At 49.8% G+C, this 23,027-nt stretch overlaps 3 protein-coding genes across 3 annotated transcripts; all 3 read right to left on the bottom strand.

Annotated features, from left to right (window-relative positions):
* Positions 1-2,729: 2,729 nt before the first annotated feature.
* On the bottom strand, positions 2,730-4,275 carry MIND_01231500 (uncharacterized protein; the record flags this gene model as incomplete). The annotated part of the gene is made up of 2 exons (XM_037368813.1): positions 2,730-3,748; positions 3,894-4,275. The coding sequence occupies 2 exons, from the start codon at positions 4,273-4,275 to the stop codon at positions 2,730-2,732; spliced, it is 1,401 nt and encodes a 466-aa protein (XP_037214781.1).
* Positions 4,276-4,840: 565 nt separating this feature from the next.
* On the bottom strand, positions 4,841-9,643 carry MIND_01231600 (CxC2 domain-containing protein; the record flags this gene model as incomplete). Its single annotated transcript, XM_037368814.1, has 14 exons — positions 4,841-5,209; positions 5,246-5,256; positions 5,306-6,005; positions 6,061-6,163; positions 6,217-6,349; positions 6,400-6,573; positions 6,627-7,036; positions 7,086-7,234; positions 7,288-8,070; positions 8,120-8,332; positions 8,383-8,715; positions 8,967-9,170; positions 9,220-9,493; positions 9,558-9,643. The coding sequence occupies 14 exons, from the start codon at positions 9,641-9,643 to the stop codon at positions 4,841-4,843; spliced, it is 3,942 nt and encodes a 1,313-aa protein (XP_037214782.1).
* Positions 9,644-21,652: 12,009 nt separating this feature from the next.
* Positions 21,653-22,924, bottom strand: MIND_01231700 (uncharacterized protein; the record flags this gene model as incomplete). Its single annotated transcript, XM_037368815.1, has 6 exons — positions 21,786-21,842; positions 21,894-21,935; positions 21,982-22,060; positions 22,121-22,411; positions 22,464-22,753; positions 22,802-22,924. The coding sequence occupies 6 exons, from the start codon at positions 22,922-22,924 to the stop codon at positions 21,786-21,788; spliced, it is 882 nt and encodes a 293-aa protein (XP_037214783.1).
* Positions 22,925-23,027: the final 103 nt, after the last annotated feature.

Genomic DNA, 23,027 nt, shown 5'->3' on the forward strand with positions numbered 1-23,027 from the left:
TGGCCTGCAGGCAGGCCCTGACCGCGTGCGCTCGTGAATGCAAGATTGCTTACAGTAATACCGCACTTGGCATAATAATAATTCATACTTGAAAAATTTTGTCTCCATAATTTTCTGCAAGCTTGTTAACCCATTTGCAATAAACAGCCGCCGGCGCATGTTCCGTCTTCACCTTTGATGATTACACAATCAGAATAGATGATCATTGGGAAGGTTTTGAAAAAGTGCCAACCAAATGTAAAAATTGTCAGCCTCATGACACAGAAGTTTTTGATTGTTTCAGAGACTGATTACTTGTCCTTGAAAATATCTAAGACATAAGTCTTGTTACTTGTTTAACAAGGGGTCGCTTGCTCCGCGAGGCGCCTAGGCCTTGCTTTGCGCCTTTTGTCACTGCTGTGATGGGAAATCAGGCCGGACCACTCGGATCATGTCACGTAGATAGATCACCATCATCATTATTCCTAGCTACCACACATGGATGGACTAGTGGCCACACTGCACAACAAATTCATTGAGAGGTCAAGTAAATTTCATTCAACAGATGTGGATGAGGGATGCTGTGTGGATGGAAATAGACTGGGAGTTGCACAGCAGCAGACGTGCAGGTGGCCTGGAATGGGGTGGTGTTCAAGTTGTACCAGTATGTGTTTCACACTCCAAGGCAAAGAGAGAATAGTGGACATCAGGCTTGATATGCGTGAGCTGCCACACAGGGAAGCCAATAAGGAGGGGAAGGTGGTCCCTAAGTACCCACCTGTGGCAATATTCTTCAAGCTAGACTTTTGGGAGGTCAGACTTTAGAGTACGTAGTGTCAATGATCAACCTGCAGGAGGTTGATGCCATTCAGCCCAGCAGCAACAGTGCATATGAGGATGAGTGCCTTGACCAGGTGCCAGTGGAGAGAAATGGTGGAGATGCAGAGCATGCAGAGTCTGGACAATTATTTATAACATGAATGTTGTTTCCTTCAATATGAGCTAGAATTAGGCAAGACCTGAGACACACAAAAATAAATAAACTCTTCTTTCCATCTCTTTCATCCCTTATCATGACATATACTGTTGCATTTTATTCAATTCAACTGTCAAAAGTAGTGTGACATTCTAGGCGCTGAAGGCACCCGGAAATGTCAAAAAATGGTGACGAGCCTGCTCGTCACAAGTCACACTTTGTCACCCAGTTTGATTTCCTATTTTAGTTTCCACTTCCTTTTCTAGTTGCCATTTCCTACCTTAGTTTCCATTCCCTATCTTTCCTGACTTTGTTGCTCATTTTCCATTTGATTTTAGTTTCTATTTCATTTAGCCCTTATTTATGTAGTCTATAAAGGCCTGTCCATAGCTAGTAGTTAGCATCATCCTCCCCAGTGTTTTCCTCCCCTTTCCCTTCTGAGTTTGAGTTCTCTCTTGAGTTCTTGAGTTCTTGGTGTTGAGTTTCCTGAGGAGTTTGTTAGCTCTGAAGGCACTTGCACACTTAGTCCTTGTTTGTCTTTTGGCAAGCAAGCACGTCAATGGTCTTTTTGGGAGAGGATTTTGAGCAAAATGGTGTGACATGCAAAAAAAAATTAAATTGTAGAGGTGTGACAAGTGACATACTAACTGAATAAAATACTACTGTCAGGGGAACCTCTGCTTTGGCCTCCTTTGGACCGTCCGAGCGCATCCGAGGCGCATCCGGCCGGCACCCCTCGGACGCTCCAACCCACCCTGACCCTCGTCCTCGGCCTCCTTCGCCTGCACAATCACCGATCCGTCAAGACCCTCCCAATGGTCACCTTGGAACAGAGCCTGTGATGCCGCTCAGGCCTTCTGTGCTCTACGTTGGCAGTTACGGACGACCAGTATATAGTTGGCACCCTAGCAGGCAGACTCTTAGAGTTTCTTCTCTTTGGATCCTCCCCTGCTAGGTTGGTCCCCCCGTGTATTTCCTGTAGCTTTTATTCACGCTTTGGATCCTCCCCTGCTAGGCAGCGGCTTTTGTGGGAGTCTCCAGGGTTGCCCCTTACAGCTACAGTAAAGTGACAATACGGTGATATCATCTAGCTTCAATTCTTTGTCCAGAAAAATCATTGAAATAAAATTTTCTTAGATGCCACTGTAGTATTTTCATCAACTGTCCACTGATTTTTGATTTTTTGGTACCCAAGAAAGCCAAAAAATTTACTTTTGATTTTAGCAATTTGTTTCTGAGGAGTTTTTTGCCAGTGTAATATGTAACACAGACACTTAATCGAAATAATACAGTATAAGTAACTTTAAACTTATAAACCAGCTTAAAATATTTAGTCATATTTTTAAATTTTAGGAGTCACACCAGGAGTCCTTGAATGCCGAATATTCCATTAATACATATCAGGGCCCTGGATCATATTTTTTGATTCCCATTTTGATGACAAAACTGGTCCAAAAAAGGGTGTTTGATCTGCTCCAAGACCAGATCGATTGAAACAGGCGCCGTTTATTTCTTAGTGCTACACCCCCAACCCATAGTGATATCCCATAGATGTCTAGATGGAATGTCAAAAGGACTTCATGGCCAGACATCAAATTGAGGAACATGAAATATACTCGGTATATCAGGGAAAGGATGTCATTTAGATCTCAGGATAATAACCCAATAATATATATTTGAATATTCACAAGACATTTCATCTGATATCCAGTTGCTCTGCTGGGGGGAGTCTAAAGGAGATCTTGCTTTTATGCCAGTACTTGAGTACAAAAATCTAATGTAACCTCCTTCTTTTTCTTTTAAGTCCTCCTGGATTGCCATGATTTTTCGTGACCCCCTGTTTTGGTGGTACATAATCACCGTCATCCATCTGTTCCTCCTCCGATCCATCATCTGAATTTTCCAACTCCTTTGGTTGCTCAGGCTCAGGCTCATCCCCTGAGTCAGTGTTGCCCTCTTCAGCTGCATAATTCTCCGGGGCTTGCTCCATTGTGTTCTGTTTCCGAGCTGCAGCCTTCTGCCGCCGCTTCTGCGCAGTTTGTTCGCGTGCCGTTGTGCGTTTCCCGTGAGCTGTCGCTGACATTGATCGGTGGAATGCAGCACGATCATGTTGAAGAGGCTTGAGAAGGTATGCATCGGGCGGCAGAACCTGGGTTAATAGCGCAAAGTTGTGGGTCGATCCCAGGTTCAGAATATATTTGTCATCGTCGAAATGTTTGATCAAACTCAAGTCCTGAGTGGTTTCCTCCCGCTCTTGAAGACACTTGCCGATGGCCGAAGGTCGGCAGCTCCCACCACGGCAGTCATGTTGAACTGAGCAAGTAAACTCGATATCAGCACCAGCCACAACAACCTCAGTTGTGATATTTTCTTTGATTTCCTCCCCGTTTGGACGTCGTATAACCGGCCAGTCAAATACCGGATGACGTTCCGAGGAGCAAATGAAGCGTTCCAAAGTTACAAGAGTAACCCCCTTGGCGTAAACGATCTCCTGAACTCTTCCGAGAAACAGTTTTGCTTCCGAGTCCCGCGCAAATGCCCAAGTGCAGCGCTGGACATGATCTCCATTCTTCGAGACCACATATAAACCGGGGCGCCAGACTGAATCAACATCGATTGGGCCTGAAATTTCGGAAGGAATCACATGGCGCGCGGCAGTCGTTTTTGACCATGGGATTGCCGGATTTCTTTCTAATCCCAGAAGGCGTGTGAAGCCTGGGACAGGTGAAGGTTTGGTAACCCATCCGAGATGTCGTTGGAAAACACTGTCTGTCTTGAGCAGCTGCACAAGCCCTGGTCCCGGTTGAATCCATTTCGCGTCTTTTGGTGATCTCCAGAAGCCGCCACATAGCAGATGCTTGACTGTATTCATGGATGCAAACTTTTCGCGCGATGTCGCGACTCGGCGCCTGATTGTTACTGTTGATCGAGCACATACGAAAAACGGCGTTGTATCCCTCTTGTGTTTCCGTGGACACGAGAATAGGTGGGCCAAATCGCTCAATGTCCTCCGGTAAATGGACCAGAAGATGGAGCTTAATCTTTGTGAGTATCCGGAGTGGATCTACAACATCCCATGCGTCGAGAACATTGGCAATGGCAATTTTGAGGTCCGCAATATAGGCCTTCATATCGTGTATGGCAGGAACCCATATTCTCGCTCCCAGATCGGCTGTAGCTTTGACCAACTGGAACTGTTCGGGTGTGCAAATGTCGTGGATATGGAAAGCCAGAGCCTGCATGATGGCCTTGAAGTGTTTCCCTATCAGGTTATTGCGATATTGCACCATATAGGCGCCCCGAATTGGCGGGAGATTCATAGAGCTAATATCTGTAGACTCCAATCGGATCGCGAGCAACGCGCGGTGGGCATCGGACCATTGCTTGGTATTCAAGTGGTGCCAAACATATTTGACAACACCAAGGAGAACGGTGTGGAGAATCTCGACGGGTGTGTCGCGTGCGGGGTCAAGCCCAGTCAGCCCTAGGAGTGGATTGATTTTATCCCCAGCCTGGTCGTCGAGCCATTTTTGTGCGTCACGCGCAATATCCTCTGACCTTTTCCCTGGGTTTTCTGCAACAAGCTCTCGCACTCGCTGAAGAGTTTTGTCAATCCAATCACCCCATATAGCCCATTCTACGTGAAAGAAGTGGGCCAGTGCCCAAGGGGGTAATGCAAAAGATGTGGGCTGTAATGCAAAAGATGTTGCCTGCCTTATATAGTATCCCCCACGGCCAGGAAAATACACCTATTGATGCCATCACCCTCGGAAATGCACCTAATGATCACATCAACATTATTCTTGGTCCCATCAATGGTTTTTTGTCCAAAACAGGACAGTCGGACGAACGGTCGGTAATATATGTAGTCACGTGTATTGCTAGTTAGTCGTCTATTTCTCCAGTAAGTAGCAGCTCTTCGTCGCTCAGATTTCCATTATCATCTAGGTCATCATCACGTTCGATCACCCCATCAATATCCGCCTCCCCTTCTTCCCCAGCTTCAAATCCGACCCAAATGCTTGCCTCCTGATCATCCCTCGCCCGCCGAGCGCCCCTCCTGAGCTTGGGTTGTGTCCGTATGACCTCTGCTCGTCGAGACAGATGTTGGTACATGTTGTGATGCTGGACAGCATATGCAATCATCCCCTCGGCGTCTGCGACAGGAATGGAACCCACAGGAACATCTTTAGCCCTCTGAGCCCAAAGCTGTCCCTCGTACGCAAACGATTCGGGCAGTCGACGCCACTCTTCCTGAAGAAGGAGAACCTCTTCGTCCCATCATCGTACTCGAGCATAAGCTGTATATGTCGTAAATGAGTTGACTACGGACAACGAGGAGAACCTTACCTTCCTCTATTTCGGCGTCGGAGCCTGTCATACCAGCCGTTGTCCATATCCACGACACGACCCTCTTGCTCTCGCCGGATTGGATTGCGTTGCCTTTTGGTGCCGGCATCTTCTTCTTAACGGCTGAGCGTTTCTGAGGTGGCGCTGAGAAAGCGAAAACATCTTCCCCTTCCCCATCCGAGTCTTCATGTTGCACGCGATGAATATTGAGAGGAGTGATGCCGGCAGCCCGCAAGTCTCGTTCGTCCCGAGCACGACGAGCCTCTGCCTTTTGGCCTTTGGCATGCTTCTTGGCCAATTCCTCAGAGTCCTCGAGGCATCTGATGTCCTCTTTGCACAGTCGTCTCCAACCAACAGCCTTTTCATTCCCATCTGCAATAAGCACCAACGCCAGCCACGCCGCTTGGTATTTCTTGGAGTAAAACAAGACTTTGCTCTCGTTTCGAGCAACTAACGACCTTGAGCGAGTGTTCATCGTTTGGTTCCGAGAGTGATTCGTCTTGTACAACAAGAGGCGATATTTGATGAGGAGCTGATTGCGTAATCCCACCAACGCAGCGCGACACTGAGCCTCCCGCAAGGTCTTCTCGATGTCAACTAGTCCGTCAACGCAACCTCCATTCTCCCGCTGCAAGCGCGTCAAGGCCGAGGGTGGTAACAAGGGAACATCCTCGGGCAGCGCGTCTTCAGGTACTTGGAGCTGCTTGACATGCAGCCAACGACGCCGGCATATATGTTGCTTGAAGTTGGCGGACCTTCGTAATGCGTTTGTTGAGAGCTCGACGAAGACTACGTAAATTTATCTTCATTGTTGTCGATTTCGCTTTCTTCAGCTCAGCCAAACCAGCAATGCGACGTCTGACATCCAATAAGTCTAAGTATATGCGAATATGAGAGAGAAAGAGACGTACTGTTCACTCTCAACTTCCAGAAGGTCAGTGACAAAGTTGACTGGGGTAATCTCGTGGATACGGAGTCGTCCCGCTGAGCTCTGTGTTTCTTCTTCCGCCTCTAGCCTTTCCCGGACTTGTGCTTCGGTGAGACCTAAGAAACTTTCGCATTAGACAAGAAGATACCAAGCATTTGCTACTCACCATCTACCTTGCCCTCGTATGGATTAGGTTTCGTGCTATCTCCTTCGTATTCATGGACCATGGTTTTCCAACGCGGTACACGCTCAGCTTGATCTAGCGAGAATTCCTCGAAAGCCGTCCTTTGAACTTGTTGTTCATGTAATGCTGTATCTAGACGCTTTCGAAGAAGAGCTGCTATAGTTTGGTCGTCAGTACAACAGGCCATAAAGATTGAAGGAACAACAAACGTAAACCAAGATTCTTCGACCAGTTCCAAAAACTCCAATGATCATCAAGCAGATCCGATCTTGCCCCAGGCCCGCTAACCCTTGTACTTGCCGCTACCGCGCCTATCATGCTCCATGGGCGCTCAATCCCCTCTCCATCTGTCTGCGCGCCGCCTAGTGTGTAATTGAGCGAATACAAGAGTTGACAAGAAGTCGTATGACCCAGAATGTGGAGTTTCGGGACGACAAAGATGAAAAGCTTCATGAAGACTTCGAGAACCAAAAGTAGTCGAAGCATGGGAGGGAGCTTTCGTAGACGGTCGAAGAGATTTTTCCACCATTGGCACGCGATATCGTAGGATATTAGTTTTCGAAGTAGAGGATGCAAGTGCCGCAAAATGGACCCAAATATATAGTCCATGTTCCCAAATCTAAAGCTTTAAGTCAGGCAGTGACCAAACAAGCAAAAAGTCAATGTACCGCTCTCCCGCTTGAAGGTCGGCGACTCCAGTTGGTTGAACAAATTCGTGTCGAGCGCATACTCCCATGCCAACTCCCGTAGCACTGTAACCCCGGGAAAACTTAGTATTGGCGTAGTCGAGAGCTGCTAGTCCAGTGCAGGTACTGATCTACAAACCGCTCATATGTAAGCGCCATAATTGAATGAAACGATAGACCATACCTCTTGCTGATCACCAATGTGAAGAAGGTATGACTTGTAGGGTTCCCATTCGACCATGTAAGCCCATCCATTACTGAGAGCCGGATCTCTGATCTCGTTAGAGATCGCGCGCCGTTTGAGTCGGAAGCAGGCGTCCATGGCCAAGAAGAAAACGTAGAGCCCCCTAATAGGAAAGATGATATAAGTAAAGGGGAAGAATAGCTCAAAGAAGAACATACGCTTGCGACGGCGGAGCATTCTGCCAATCCTCTGGCAAGTTGATGCCTGGACGGGGACATGCAGGACACCGAAGAGCCAGTTCACCCGGCGCCGTCTCTGATACACCCCTCGAGTCATAACCACGGCCCCCGCGCGCTTGAGAGATTGCATGTGTCGGTATTCTCGTGCGATTCGAAGGAAAATTTGATATCGGTCGGGGGGCTTGATCCCCTTAGCGTTCGTTTGTGTTTCCAGACAGCGGTAGAAGTCCCACCCGGTTATCTTTCCGTGGAGCGTGAGATTATGGTATCGGTCGAGACAGCACAGTGTCGCGCAGGTCCTTGGGTTGTCGGTTGTAGCTGGGAATAATCCAGCCCGTAGAAGCTGAGCGAAATACGGATCCGAAGACCTTCGGCAGCCACAGTAGTCTAACGAGACCTCGTGGATACCATTGTGGTGGAGGATAACAAAGTCGTGACGAGCAGGGATTGGTCGGTCGCAGGTTTGGCGCGGGGGATGGCCAACCTGGATACGTAGCCCCAAGGTCTTCAATGAGGTTGATTGGAAATAGACTTGATTCCAGCACTGGTGAAATTTGAGTCGAGAATCAACGACAAACGAAAAAAAAGGCTACCTCGATCAAGTGGAAAGGGTTTTCCATGTGCTTGTCGACGCAGCAAGCCTGGCAGGATAGCGCCCCCCCGAAGCATTCTTTGCAACGATAGACAGCATCCCCCTTGCCACAGTGGTAGCAAAGCTCCTCATACTCACCCCTCCCATGGCGCCAGAGTAGAATTCGAAGGAAGCTGTCGCGATAGTGCAGCATCCAGTCCCGCAAGGCTGCATCCTACGCCTGTTTTAGATACCAGAGCCAATGTAAAAAGCTGTAGGACGTACCGCAGGCTGTAACACGCGAGGTACTTTCACAAAAGTCTCTCTTAGCGGCTCTTCTGTCCAGTCATCCTCTCCCCCTCCCATACAGTAAGAGTCAGCTTCGATATCGATCAAACTCGGCAGAGAGGGGGCGGAAGATGACAAGGCTATTCGAAGCCGCTTCAGAGGTGAAGGTGGTAGGATGGAGACGCTCTGCGACGTTGTCCGTCGACTATCAGCAGAAACACGTTCTATGCCTCCGTCAAGAGGCGCGTTGAATGTCGAGGGACCAGTCGTCAAAGGGATAACGTGGGTATATGCGTCTGGAGAGGAGGAGCGATGACGCTTGGCGCGTTGCTGGCGCCAGGTCATAGTGATCAACAAAGATCTAAAAAGGAAAGGCCGATCATGTGACCACAAATTGGGTCCTCGATAGTTACTTACGATGCCCTGCTCTGAGTACATCGTCTACCACTGCTATAATCATTCAAAGCCATACTACAGTACTTATTTTTCTATGACCATGCCATCCTACTACTTGTATTTCAGTACAGTACCAAAAGTATTTCCCTACTTTCAATCGTCGAGATAATGACAAAAGTACATACGAGCTGCCGTGCGAGCCGCCCATTGCCAGTGGCACAAGAAAAGAGCATGCTTTCTTGGCTGCGTTTCTGGATTAAAAGCGTCAACCCATCGAAAATGTGTGCGCCAAAAACATAGGGCCGCCTCATAGGCTTGGATTTGACACCTTCGTTTTCGAGCAGCACCGTCTGATTCTCGCTCAAGTGCTTTAAGTCGTTTGCGGAGAGCTGTTTCCTCCATTTGTTTGGTTCGCAGGGAATAACCATGTAATGCTACCTCGAGACGACGAGTTTCCTTCTTGTATTCGGCAGTGGTGTGATCCATAGTGTCGTCTTCAATTTCGTAGAATGGAAAGCCAGCCCAGAACTTCAGGTCGCTGTCCGCAAGCTCGAAATCTTCATCGAAGTAGTACATGAAGCCTTTCTCGTCGTCGAGAACCTCGAAACGGGCCTGGTCCAGCAGAAGTGGAGGGGGTGGTGGTAGACGGAGAGGTTTGGCCACTTTTCGGGAGTGTCGATGAGAGTCGTAAGCTTGCGAAAGAAGAGCTCCTCTGGAAAACGAAGCAGTAGGGACATTTGCATCAGTATGACGATCTCCATTGTGCAAACACGCACCTGGTGCTCTCGCGGTATTTCTTCTGCCGAAGTCGATGGGCTTCTTTCTTTTCAGCCTGGGTGTGATATTTAGTGGCCGGCGCCATAGTTGGTGAGCAGTAGATGGAGGCGAAGACCAGGGATGCTTGACGCGTCACACATTTTCACATAAGAGTATTAAGTAGTCGCACCAAGTACACTGTGTATAATTAACAACGCTACTGTGGTTAATCTACTAGGATGTACGACCTAGGGCAAGGATATGAGTATAAAAGCGAGTGATGGAGTAGAAAACTTGCCCGCGACAGGTGTGTTGCTGAAGTGGTGGATCGGACGATTGGCAGGATGCATGGCCTTCCCAGAGAGGCACCAACTCGAGTCGTAAGTCTCAACGGAGATCAAGGGAGGACCCAAAGCCCGCCGAGCATAGAGGTAATCAGTGTTAGAGTATGATTCGCCTTTGGATATCTCGTCGCTGTCCAGGTGCCTAGTGGGCAAGATTTCAATATCTTGTAGATTACGAAGTGCTAGTAAGAGAAGAAATCGAACCTGGGCTTTTGTTGTGGCAAGGCGACGCCTTTAGTATCCATGGAGTCGTTGTTTAGAAGTGGACAGAGATAAGTAGTGCCAGGCAGGTCACACCCCATACTGGGTTTCGCTTGCCTTCTGGTCGTTTTCGATGTACCATAAAACTCTGTAATATGCAACTCAAATGTTCCGACATATTTGGCATGGGGCATGTCTTCCTCAAAGCTACAGTTGCAATTTTGTATTTTATAGCAGAGAATAGGATTTTTTTTTCCAGGTCAAGAAATCCGTGACACCCGACCTAGGGGCGTTTACACTTACTAACGAGTATTACCATAGTTGGGCCAGCTTGTCCTTACTGTCCAGCTCGTCCTTATTGTCTGCCCAATATATTGTTTGTTCGGGGTTCTCAGCATAGGGTAAGATATTCAAGGAGACGCGTCGGCAACATCACGATCGCGGCGCGCTTGCTTGGTTGTTATTAATCAAGATTTTTTTTATTTCAGTTGTCGACGAAAGATAGGTAGGTAGGTATGTTACAGATTGGTTGATTAGGAACGCAAACTAGTCAAGAAGAAAAAGGCACAAGAATAATGGCATTTTCTACCAGTAAAACGGGCTCGCCTTCGTGTTTTTCATTAGCCAATCCTCCTGGTCAGATGCCTGGTCGCGGAAGGTGCGCAATAGCTCACGCTCCTCATCGATGGTGTCCATTGCGCGCCGTAACACGAGCTCAGTGGCTAGGTCATCCTCCTCGATCCACAGACGTCCCAACTCGCGACGTCGATCCCAAAGCTGATTGCGATGGCTCTGCAACTGTGTTTGAAGACGGCGCAGTTCCAGAAGCATGTGCCGTCGATCTGAAGGTAGAAGTCAGAGAGATGTTGGAAAACCAAACAACGATAGCTCACCTTTGTGAGGCAAACCGTCGATATACTGTCGATATTGCTCGGTGCCCGCGTCTTGGAATACCGCTGGCTGGACTGCAGCTTGAGCTTGATCCAGAGGCTCCTCGTCATTTGACAGCTTTTTACGCCTTTCAATGCGGCGACGTTGTAGGAGAGAAGGGCCTGCTTGACTTGTCCTACCGACCTCAGTAATCAGTATCGACCCATCATGAAGCGAAAAAAATTACCAAGCACGCTCAATCGCCTCCCCGTCTGCACCACTGATCGAGAAATCCAGTTGGGCGATTTGCGCGTTGGGGTGCGCTGCTTGATGTGCTTGCGCGTGGAGTCGGGGGACTGGAATAAGGTCAATTTCCCAGTGACCGCGGGAAGAGTGCCTACACCACCAAAGGAATCAGACACTGCCAGCTAAGTGTAAGGATAGGACGTACCAGGTGAAAACGAGGAGGGCGTTGGTGTTGCTGGAGAGGTGGGTGGTGTTGCTGGCATTTGGCATAGAATGGGTTGGTGGGCCGTTACTGGGCGATTCTAAGAGTTTTCGTATGGCCATTTGCGCCACTGCTCGGACTCTTGGGCAGTCTAGAATGGACACACATTCTTCGAAGGTGTTGCCACAGCGCGTGTAGAGGTTATTGGAGGTCGGGAGGTTAATGGAAGCTGAGAAAGAAGAAGTGAGTAAGCGTCACGCTTACCATCGATAAGCGCCTGAGCGGCAGTGAGCGCTTAGCAGTCACAAGGAGGAGGAACAGCGAGCGACGACACAGTACTGATGAATACATGCATAGTAACAAGCAAAAAAAAGTCCAAGCAAATGTATCTACTCGAAATGACATTGTCCAACCATCTCATAAGCTCGCGGCGGTATTGGCGTGCCGAACGGCCCACCATAAGCCCATCTAACAACGATTCAGAGGAGGCAACGAAAGGGAATGTCCACATACTGGCGAACAAAAAGATCGATGAGAGGGATGTCATTCTCTTCGACATCCAGGGGTTTGACCGAGTACAGGCTGCTGGGCAAGCTTTTGTCCGAGAAGGGCTCGATGGGAAGATACCCATGCTTGATGACGATGACCTGACCCTCGACAGGATAGTAAGGGACAGGGAAGAGTTGCCGGATTGCCTCGTTCGCCGTCTCGTCGTCAAACCTGTTGTCCTGACGATTGTGCTTGCAGCGATGGATTATCGTGAAGTTGCGCTCCATTTTTTTGCCCAGCAAGGTGGTCCAGCCGAAAGGACAGTCGGAGCAATCCATAGGGTTGGCGTCCCAGACCGACGCAAAAACACGACATGACTTGACCAACCGTCGCGTTGGGCAGAGGGCGAGAAACGGGAAAGGTCTGGAGACCTGACTGGCCATCGATACGATAGTAGCGAATGGTCAAAGAGCCTTCTTCGCGACGCTGCGTCAGGAGTGAGCTCAATAATGGGAGGGGGAAGAAGGAACATACAGGCACAATGGTCGCAGAGGGGGTCGGGGTCGATGAAGATGCAGTGGCAACGGATGTAGACATGGTAGTCGAGAGGAAGCGAGATTTAGTGCGGTTATGTGACACATAGACCCGGCAGGATCGCAGAGCCAAAGTGAAAGCGAAAGTAATGCGCGAAAGCGAAAATAATGCGGACAAGCCTTCAGCCGCTCTCGTCTCCCATAATGGCACCTAGCACATCTGCATCTTCGTCGTCCAAGGGAAAACGGCACGAAAATCCAGACGAAACTGACAAGGACATCGGGGAAGAAGCTGACCTGGAGGAAAAGGGGAAGCGGAAGAAATGCGGCAACCAGGGAAATTTTCATGGCCAGCGTCTTGAGTTCCTCAATGAATGGGTCGACGAGTATGCCGCCATCACGAAGCTTAGGGAAGCGGCCCAAACGCGGGTCGGGCAAAAGCATTTGGGATTCCCTTTTCCCTGAATATTGGAAGAGGTTCCCTTGGCGTTGCTCATTGGCCACCGAACCGCCTCACGAATCGGACGAGCTGGAATATTTGGCGCGAGCTCCAGAGAACGACGAAGAAAAAGCTACCAAGGCCGCCGTTATGAAAAAAACCGAGACTGTAGGCTCTTTGACCAAGATTAATCCGGTCGTCGCTAATCAGCCAGCAGAGTATCATGTCTTGGTTTAGTCGTCAGAAAAACATTCACGACAGGCCGAACCCCTTCCAAAGCCTCTTGAAACAGCTTCGCATTACAAACGCAGGCGCGCCTAGACGGATTCCCGATCACCAGTTCTACATGAGGCATCCGACATTCAAGGCGAAGGTTCAGGGACGAATTCATCGCTCGTGGGCACGATAAATTGCCACGGGAAGAACACCTCAAAAAACGCACTGAGGTGGCCAAAGAATTGTTCGAGGAAGAATCGGAGGAAACGCGGGAGTTGATTCAGAACGAGGCTGACGACAACGGGGACTCGAGCAAGCTAGTGTATAATGCGGCAAAGCTGGCGGAGTTGACTCCAGACGAAGACGAACAGGCAGAGTATGTTCCCACTTGAACGAGTATCCAGCTTGTTGACCAACATCCAATAGAGCTCGACGTCGCCTGCCTGACACCTTCCAGGGTCTGCTGGACGCTCTGCACCAATACACTGGCTGTGAAATCGCATTGCTCTATGGCAGGGTGGAAACGAAGGATAATAGTGTCAATTGCAAGGTCCGAACGTGAGTGGCGAACAAGAAAATGGGCTGTGGAAGTGCTGATTTGTTGTCTAGACTGCATTCATCCTCTTCCACTCAGATCGACTTCGCGGGGAGCGATCCAACAGCATATGCGAATATGATTCAGTCGTATGCAAGATACATAGTCGCAGCTCGTAAGTAGCGATGGCGACAGCTCTTGGATATTGGTTGCTGACCCTGTGTGGTAGATGAAGCTCGAACAGGCATAGCGCTCCCGGATGGCAAAGCTATTACGCCGTCTGGAACAACCGACGATACAACTGCAGTCACAGCTGGCGTCAAGCCCATGGAGTCATCGTCTCGGATTACGAGGGCTGATGTGGGCGATGACAGCATTACTACAGCTGTTGTGAGCCAGGATATCGTTGATTCGTCATCGGCGATGTCTCCAGGTGCTGCGGGTGATACTTCTTCGAGGCGAACAGAAGAAGAATTGGCTGAACCGAGTGGGATGGTCGACGAGCAGGAGCGGCCAACTTGGAGAGGGGCCGATATCGCATTAGCATCGGTCAAGCGAAAGCGATCCAAGCAGAAGCCGCGCAAGGGAGAGTCTGACTCGGACTCAGCGTCGAATGATTCAGAATCAGGACCTGATGGGGGAGAGAGCAGCACCGAACCCGAAGATGATGGGAATGAGGAGCCACGGAAGAAGTCGCCAAAACGGTTGAAACTCGCAGAGAGAGGGGGGAACGAGGCGAAGAAGGCGACGAAGGTGACGAAGCACAAGGGGAGAGTCAAGAACAAGATAATGAATGTCCCCACGGAGCGCAGCGAATGGGCTGAGCCCGCCCTTGCTTCATTGAGGATAGAAGAGCATTATGAGGAATGGGAGGTGGTGCTCGAGAAATGGATGGGTTTGGAGGGGTGTTCTGGTTTCCTACGCTCGGTTAGTGTCACTTGAAAAAGCCACACAGGATACTGACTATTGGCAGACCGAATCATTTTCGACTACAAAGCGCCCTGTCCAAATAGGCACGTGGATAGGCGTAGGGCGACGGGCCAATTTTGAGCCTGGCATTTCCAATGTGGCAAGATTCGCCGCTCAATGGCATGAGTGGTGGAATTCGATTAACCCCAGCTGGCGGCTTGAGAAGCGGGGCAGGTCGACTCAATTGTCGCAAAAGGAAGGGGGGGATTGGGCGGCATTGGACGTCCCAGGGAAGAATGGATTCTACAGTGTATTGATCTGCCTGAAATGGTGGGTGGAAGCGCTGCCGTCGTACACATCAAAGAAAGAGTGGTTGGCGGCCGTAAAAGATGTAGCCTGGGTGCTGACTGCGATGGAAAAGTTAGTGGTTGTTCTGCTTTTACGAGCACGACTGACAAATGTACAGGTGGAAAAACGAGGGGAAAGGTGGCGCTGAAGCTGGCCATAGCGCCAGCGCATCGGGGCGCGAGCGCTACGGCCGCTGCAGACGCTACAGACGCTGCAGACGCTGCAGACGCTGCAGACGCTGCCGGCACAGAAAGGGAGGAGAGTATTCGATAGAAGGAGTATGTGGTTAGGACAGTCTCCGATTTTGATTGATGTGACAGCAAACGTGATTCTGGGTGACATAAGTATTCGATCTGGGAGCCGAGCTTCGGCTGTAACTAATGATGCATCAATGGGTCCCCCGGTGTGACTGGCGTGACTTTTTCCGCCCAATAAACCATTTTCCTGGGCTGGGTGACCCCTGTGTGACCTGTTGGGAGATTGCCCACTTCTTTTGCATTACCCCCTTGGGCACTGGCCCACTTCTTTTGCATTGATACAGCTGTATGAGCTGATCCAATACTGAGTCTGTTTATCTTTGGTACCGGACTCCTTTTGACGTGTTTCGATTGCCTTCGCCTTGCCGAATGTTGCAAGCTCGAGTTGCTTCAATAGTTCGACGCGTATTTCAGAAGCCGTCCGAGCGATTCCAGGCTCATGACAAAGATGATATAAGGTCTCGCCCTCTTTTTCAACCTGTGCTCCACCCCATTTGCACTTCCGACAAGGGAAATTCGCGTTGCAGCCAATATGGCTGGCCTCATCGGACTGCTGAGGGTTATCGCCATCTTTGTCGATGACTCGCAGGACAATTGCAGCTTCCGAGTGTGTATTGGCGTCATAAGAAATAATAGGATCGCTCTCAGTGCTTTCGATGAAGTCTCGGAGAGCCGCATTCAGCTCGGCGGTAGTGGTGTTTGGTGTTGCGGACATGAAATGCATATGGAATTCCTGTTTCAAAAGCTCGTTGGGAAGCGCAGCATTTTGGCCCAGCATAATCATAAACTTGTAGTATTGCTTCGATTTATTGCCCGAGGTATCGTCCGTCCAGATTGTTACCCCCACAACATACATGTTGCGGCCTCCGCTGAGAATGCGCTTGGGGTTGGGCATGCTTGTCGCCAACACGAAACCTTGAGCCCGTTCCGTCCAGATAATTTCCGACCCATATCGGCCAATGATGTCATCAAAATCAGCGTCAAGATCTTCCACTCCCACCACCCTTCGCAATCCCACATCTCGTCCGCCGTACGACAAACGACCAGGACGTCCGTCGTCAGTTTACCGTCGCGCCAAGACCCATGTCAGCGGTATTACGAAGTGGCCGTCCTTCAGCCGTGCCAGCTCATCGATCCACCAACGTCGTTTTCCGTCAGTATACATGGGAGTAAGCTGGTCTGGAAGGTAATCCAATGCACGCTGAGCTTGCCAGCGCTCGGAAACCGGGTTTTTATTGATAATTTCTGGATACAGATGCAAGTGTCGTGCCACAAGTGGATTGGCAAAGTCGCGGGCAATGGATTGGCGGATGTCGCTCATATAGAAGATGTTGCCTTGTGCAGACATGACCTTCACTGGTGAGTGGCCAGCTTGCTCCTGCACCTGCTTCTGAATCTTCCTCAAGCCCTTCAAAGACGGCACATTGCGAGCACCAAGATGACGGAGCAAGTGCAGTATCAGTGCCATTTGCGTGCTCGTGAATCGACATCGGGGGAGGTTATCGACAACGTCAAGTAATAGAGCCTGGTAAGCTGCTCAGTGGTCTAATTCGTGAAACGTGTACTGAATTCTCTACCGTTTGATGAGGATAAGGGAAGAAATCGGCATCGCTTCCGTCGGGCGCCGGCCTGCGTCTCCAAATCTTCTTCGCCATTGGACTCCTGCTCAAGCTCAAGGTCCAGTTCATCTTCGTCCTCAGAAGAGTCGTCTTGTTCAAGAGCTTTCGCCAGGATTCGTTCAAACTCGTTCTCCAAGATGGTCTTTTGCTCCTCTGGCGTTATTCGAAGTGCTTTGTTTTCGGCTGCCTGCTGGCTCTCTTGCTGTGCGAAAAACTCCGCCTGGCGTTGGAAGTCCCGCATTTCATGGTCCACCAATTCAAGGTGCGTTGGCGGGACCATAGTTTGTGCATGCTTGTTCACGATCTGTACAGAACGATTACCAGCAAAGGCGGCAAGTCCAGGGGCATCATATGCTGCCCGACTTTTGGCTTGAACTTCAGCCGCCTCTCGTTCGTGCTCAAGAAACCGAAGATGTGCTGTCTTGTGCTTTTCCGATCCAAGGTGCCCCTTCAAACTTTGCTTCTTGATGTAGTTTGAGTAACCGAATTGCTCGCAGAGAGTGCAAATGATGTATCCATCGTCATTTGTGTTGTTTTTCAAATGCTGCTTTTGGTCTGCAAGTCGGTAAGTGCATGATACTCGCAGATTTTGTCTAACATACCGTCAGGGATTGCCCAGCCATCCTTCCTTCGCGTATTGGCTCTGGGTGGCATTATGTGTCTTAAAGTCACACCGTGAAGCACTGAGCAACGCGTATATTAACGGACGCGCGAGTGTGACAGAGTCACCACACACACTTTGTCTCGAACCACTCATCCCATCCAATGCCTCCTTCGCTACTCGAACGAGCCCGAAAAGCCCAGCTCGATGCAGAGACTGCTGCAACTCAAGAATTGCCACCCAGCTCCGACATGCCACTCACCTCCAGCCCACAACGATCGCGGGCTTCTTCTCTCGAGCTGGATTCTCCTCGACTCCCGCCTTCCACGTTCGGACTCCGTTATCCTGATATGACGGTATTCGCACAGCGCATGGCTAAGCGCGTCAAACTCTCCACCGATAGCGAACAAGAATTCCTGCGATTGTGCTCGGTCAGTGGCCGCTTTCTCTGATAATCCTTTCCTCTAATGCCTCGTCCAGACGACTGATCCTCACGAGGTCCGAGTGCTGGAGAGTCTGGCGCTTTACCAAGCGATTGACACGAATAAGCAAGTGATCAAGCTAATCGAAGCCACGAAAACACAGGAATTCGAGGAAACCACAGAGTTGAAGGTGAAATGTCATGGCCGTCCGCCTTGTCGCCAAATTGACAATGCTGCTTTCAGGCTGAAGTCCGAAAACACGCGCGTGCTCTGCTCCTCGACCCGGATGTGAAGTTTTATGGGGGAAACTTCAAAATTGTTGTTATTGTGAGTTGTCCTTCCGCTGTTGGCCAAGACTGCTCAACGGTCTTTACTGCAACAGGATGCACTGCGTCAAAACAAGGTCTCCGGAGTGCCGCCAACCAATGCGACACACAAAGTGCTTAGCACATTCGACAATCTTGTCGGGCATCAGGTTTCCGTCGCCCGGAGCTTCCTGAAAACCGAGGTTTGGCGTTATCCATTCATTGAATACACCTCCTGATATCATTGTAGCTTGAAGTATCTCGACAGCCTGAAGCTGAGACGACTGATTTGGCTACCATCGCCTCAAACCTCCTCGCAAGTTGGGGACTTGTTGATGTCCCGATCACACTTAAACTCATATGGCGTCTCGCATTTATTGTACGCTCATTTCTTTTGAGCATCAACAACGACTAATAACAGTTCAGCGGACACAACTTAGTATTCCCGGCACTGTCCCGCGAGACTTCTGGGACTTGGTCGACAAGAAGCTCTTTGAGCTGAGAAAAGAGAGCCCCCGCAGTACTTGTTTTGTGCGTTAACACATTTATTATTGCACTTTTTACTGACGAAAAGCGACAGCGGCCTTCAGATCAACTTTGAGGAAGACGTCAAATTGTTTGGGGCGTTGTCGAAGGAAGTCGAGATCGAGCCCGATATCGGTGTCCATAGTCCGAGCTGGCTGCAGCGCGTACACAAACTTGCGCAGAAGGTGGAAAATCCGAAGATTACCAATCCCACCGGACCACGCAAAGCACTAAAGCGGAAAAGGGTTTCGGCTGATGCGAGTGATGTCGAGCAAGAGCAAGACGGGGAGAGACCTGGAGATGGGCCTGGCAATGACGAGGAATAGTTACGATTATCTACTAGAATTCATTTGTTTTTGGATTTCTTTCAGTGCAATATGAGAGTTCCTGGTGATATCAATGGAATGAACTGGCTATATATAGAGAGGTATAGGGAGAGAATTACTGTATATCTATACTATACTCTAGCTGATTTCCAGAGTAATGTCCAAAAGACCTATATTGTGATCTCAATTGATAATCAATTGACACGGAAATGGCTACCAATGGTATGTCCTAGGTTCATCAGTTTGATATCCACCATTAATATCAGATATATTATTCGGTGATATCTTTGGGACATCAGCTGGGGTTGGAGGTGTAGTACGTCACTCCGGAGTTTAGCATGATTTTTACTTCCAAAAGTTGATTTAAAAAGTACTACTTTTGCACAAAAATCTTTTTTATCGGAAACCAATAGGAAACCAGACTATGTCTAAAGTTTTCCCTTTGCGGAAACTATTTGTGTTCTGTAAAAATATTTTTGTGCAAAAACTACTTAGTACTTTTTGAATCAACTTTTGGGAGTCAAAATCATGGTAAACTCCGGAGTGCTGGTCCGTACAATAAAAGCTAGCGCTAGTATATGATAAGTATCATCTGGCATGACGACATTGTTGATCCATTCACGTGGCATGTCGCATGACTCAGCAAGCACATGTTTGATAGCAACCACCATCTCGCATGGCTCAGCAGCAGCGCGCCGACTCGGATAGTTTCGACTCTAAGACTCGCCACCCGAATTCTCCTGTCACGGTCATCCTCCCACGTACACAGCTCCTTGCCACATCAAAGTTCGCTTGATTCGGACTTGGCCTTCGCCTATCTTTCCGGGGAACGCGCACGAAATGCATAGCCGCACAATCTATGCATCAGCTTCGCTCGGCATACATCAATCAACTGCACCGTCTGCTGTACATACCAGTTCCACAACGCATTTGGCCTTGCCGCGACTCATTCAGAACGATTTACTCGCGCCCTATCGGCTTTACATCACACGACCTGCGCTGAAGCTCGAAGACCGAGCTTCGATAGTACCGGTGCATATCGACCTCCCACTAAACGCGGGACGCCGACAATCGTCCACATTCTGCCGGGCACACCCGCCGCTCCGTTTATTCATCTTGTCTCCCTTATCCCCGGCGGTGGCTGGGCAGTCCCGCACAAGGTGGATTGCCGCAGTCGTAGGAAGTAGTGCATCAAACCCACACGCGGCCCCCCGACTCAGTTGAGCCGTCACAAGCTGAGTTGGAGGAGCAAAGTCACAAAGCACAGACATCCGGTGCGACGTCACTGTTCGGCTCCATGTCCTACAGAATTACTTCCCAGTCCGCAGAAACAGATAGCTTCTGGTGCATCCGAGTCGTCTCTTTCTGTCTCGCCTCACTGGCAGACGATCGCGTCAAATGTCTTACCAACGCTCGGTCGACCATCAACGCCTCCTTCAAGCTGTTCAAGTTGTCGGCACACTGTTGACGGCTCGTCGTCCTAAATATGACTCTTGTCCGTGATGCGACGGGAAGTGCAGCATGCAAACGACCTGCCAGTGTAAGCTGTAAATTCAATCAACACTCATTACGCCGGACTCACCTGCATCCCAGTGCTGGACCCTCAAAATCACACCCTGCTGAAACGCTGGATGACATGCTAAACGGAAGGCGCTGGGAAGTACATGGTCATACCTTGCAATGCTCGTGGGTCCCCAATTTGACTGAGAGCATTGATTTCTCAGGCTCCCGAGAAGTCCGCCTGACTCCGAGTCACACAACCACACTTTTCATTGATTCCCCTGTATCTTAGCCGCCAGCTGCAGGAGTTAGCAGCACACGACTCGGGGATGTCTGTGCGCCTACCCCGTGTTCCGTTCTGCCTCATACCGGTCTTCGGTGACTCGGTGGATAGGCTATTCTCGGCCAGCCTGAGCCTGAGGGCTCTGACTATAAAGGACACTCGGTTTTCTTCAATTCTCAACATCCCAGCAGCCTTCGACTCGGAAGCCATAAGACGGGTAGCTTCGTCTTCTACTACTACAGCTAGCCAGACCCACTGCTTCCGAACCAACCACTACTAGTCAACAACTTGAAGAATGTGTCGTTGGCGCCAGTGACTAGATTTACTCCGCTTCCTGCATTTCTTTGACGATTATTTGCAGAGTCCGAAACGTCTATCTTCGCTGTGGCCACTCCATTAATTTGGTCAGTCCCTATCATTGTTTATATACTAGTACGCGCTCAACGTTTCTCTCCTCTAGCCCGACGTCGAGGTATGGATCCCGCACTTGCTCTTTCTCGCAAAACTCAATTCAATGCAGGTCAAGTGCGAAAGCTCCCGTTGCAAGTTCAGCAACAATCACCCAGCCTGGTGCGTTGCGCCAGCGTGCAAGAACACTTGCAACCAGTAGTGCGTATTTTGTCTCCAGATGGGTTACATAAACTCAGTCATGCTTGGGTAGTCATACATTCCCAGAGCGCTATGGTGCGTCCGATTTCGCAACAAACAATTTGAAGTGACTGAATGGATATAGTACCCAACATTGATGCGTATTGCCCTGCCTGCTTGATGGCGATGGGACGCCGTTGACTCGACCGTTCGTCGTGGCCTAAGAGCTATCTATTCTAGGGTCGAAACTTGAATTTGTTGTGTAATGAACTTAATATTTAATAATCAAGTGTTATTTATTGATCACGTTGCTCCCTTCCGAGTCTACCAATTGCGAACGTAGGGGGCGAGATTATACTAACCCGGTCCCCTCTGCTTCATGGCCGTCTCTCCCACTTTGAGCTCTCCAGCTTCCAAGCTTGATGGACGACTCCAAGGTAGATTGATCGCTACCGCTGGATGTAATTGTGTTTGGGATGGGTTCTGTTCCTCATCGCTGCGGTTGAGAGCAACGCGGACAATCATCATCATGGGTATAATATTCTGTCTCATGAAGATTTTCAGCGGCCTCAATCTCGGAGGTATGACTGACACGTACGACGAGTTGTGCTAAGGCACCCCAGCAGATGCTCTGCGCGCCCTAAACAGTGTTGGATTGATGCACGAAAAGGATGAAAAGGACGCACTGTGAACGGAGGCACATTGCGCGTCTGACTAATCATATAAAGCATATTCGCAGCAACGTATAACAAGGACGACTCCAAGCTAACAAATGTCAATCTCAGAAAACCTGCAGAGACTCGAGAGATGCTAAGCAGTACGCACATGATTGCCACAGCAGCCCTCCACCTCGTCCGTAACCGTCTTCCCATCAGTGGTTCTGCCCTCCTTCCCTTGTACCAGATTCTCCCGGCGGTCAAAACAAGTAGGACGACGTTAGTCCCGAGCGCAGCACCGAATGGAATCCGAATATTGAGTTTATAGTAGATCGTAACCCCCGCGATTGCCGCTGTGCCGATAATGAGGAATGAGACGAATGTGATGATATATGGTGTGAGACGGTGGGTGCCCCATATGCGCTTGCAGCGGTAGAGAAAGAGGATGTCTGCAATCAAGCTACAGCCAGCTTGTCAGTCGAGCGATTAGCGGAACGGGCTGGTTAACGCACTTGTTGACGGCCAGCGAGCCCTGTCTCGCTAGATAGAGCATACGATACGTCCACATTAGCATTCTCGGCGCCGACCCGCGTGTCACTTTGCCCGTCAGTACATTTGCGATGAGAATCACTAGCGAGACGTCCAAGACGACTTGTACGACGGCGAAGACAGCGAGCAGGATGGCGGTAAGGCGGAGGAATGTGCGCCCTGGGATGCGATACCCGTCGGGGTAAGTGCGGAAGAGGTAGGACAGCGCCAGAATGAAGAGAAGGATAAAAACTCCGTGCATGAGGAGGGCAGACTACGACTGTGAGCTGGGGAATACTGGAGGAGAGAAGTGGAGACGCACCGCGGCAGACAGACCCTGCGACTGGACGAGCACCCATAGCTCACTGACGCTCTTTTGACTCAGCGGTAGCGAGGTGGTTGCTCCGGAGCTGGGGGTGGTGGTGACATTGTACGATACCGACATGTTGTCAAGGATGAAGAGGAAGAAGAAAAAAAAAAAGGAAAAGGACCAGCGCACCAGGCGTAAAGCGAAGAAGGAGTGGGCGGGAGGCAAGGGCCGTCGAGCG

The sequence above is a fragment of the Mycena indigotica genome, assembly GCF_014461135.1.
Source record: "Mycena indigotica strain 171206Taipei chromosome Unknown Mind.scaff0012, whole genome shotgun sequence".
Lineage (NCBI taxonomy): Eukaryota > Fungi > Basidiomycota > Agaricomycetes > Agaricales > Mycenaceae > Mycena > Mycena indigotica.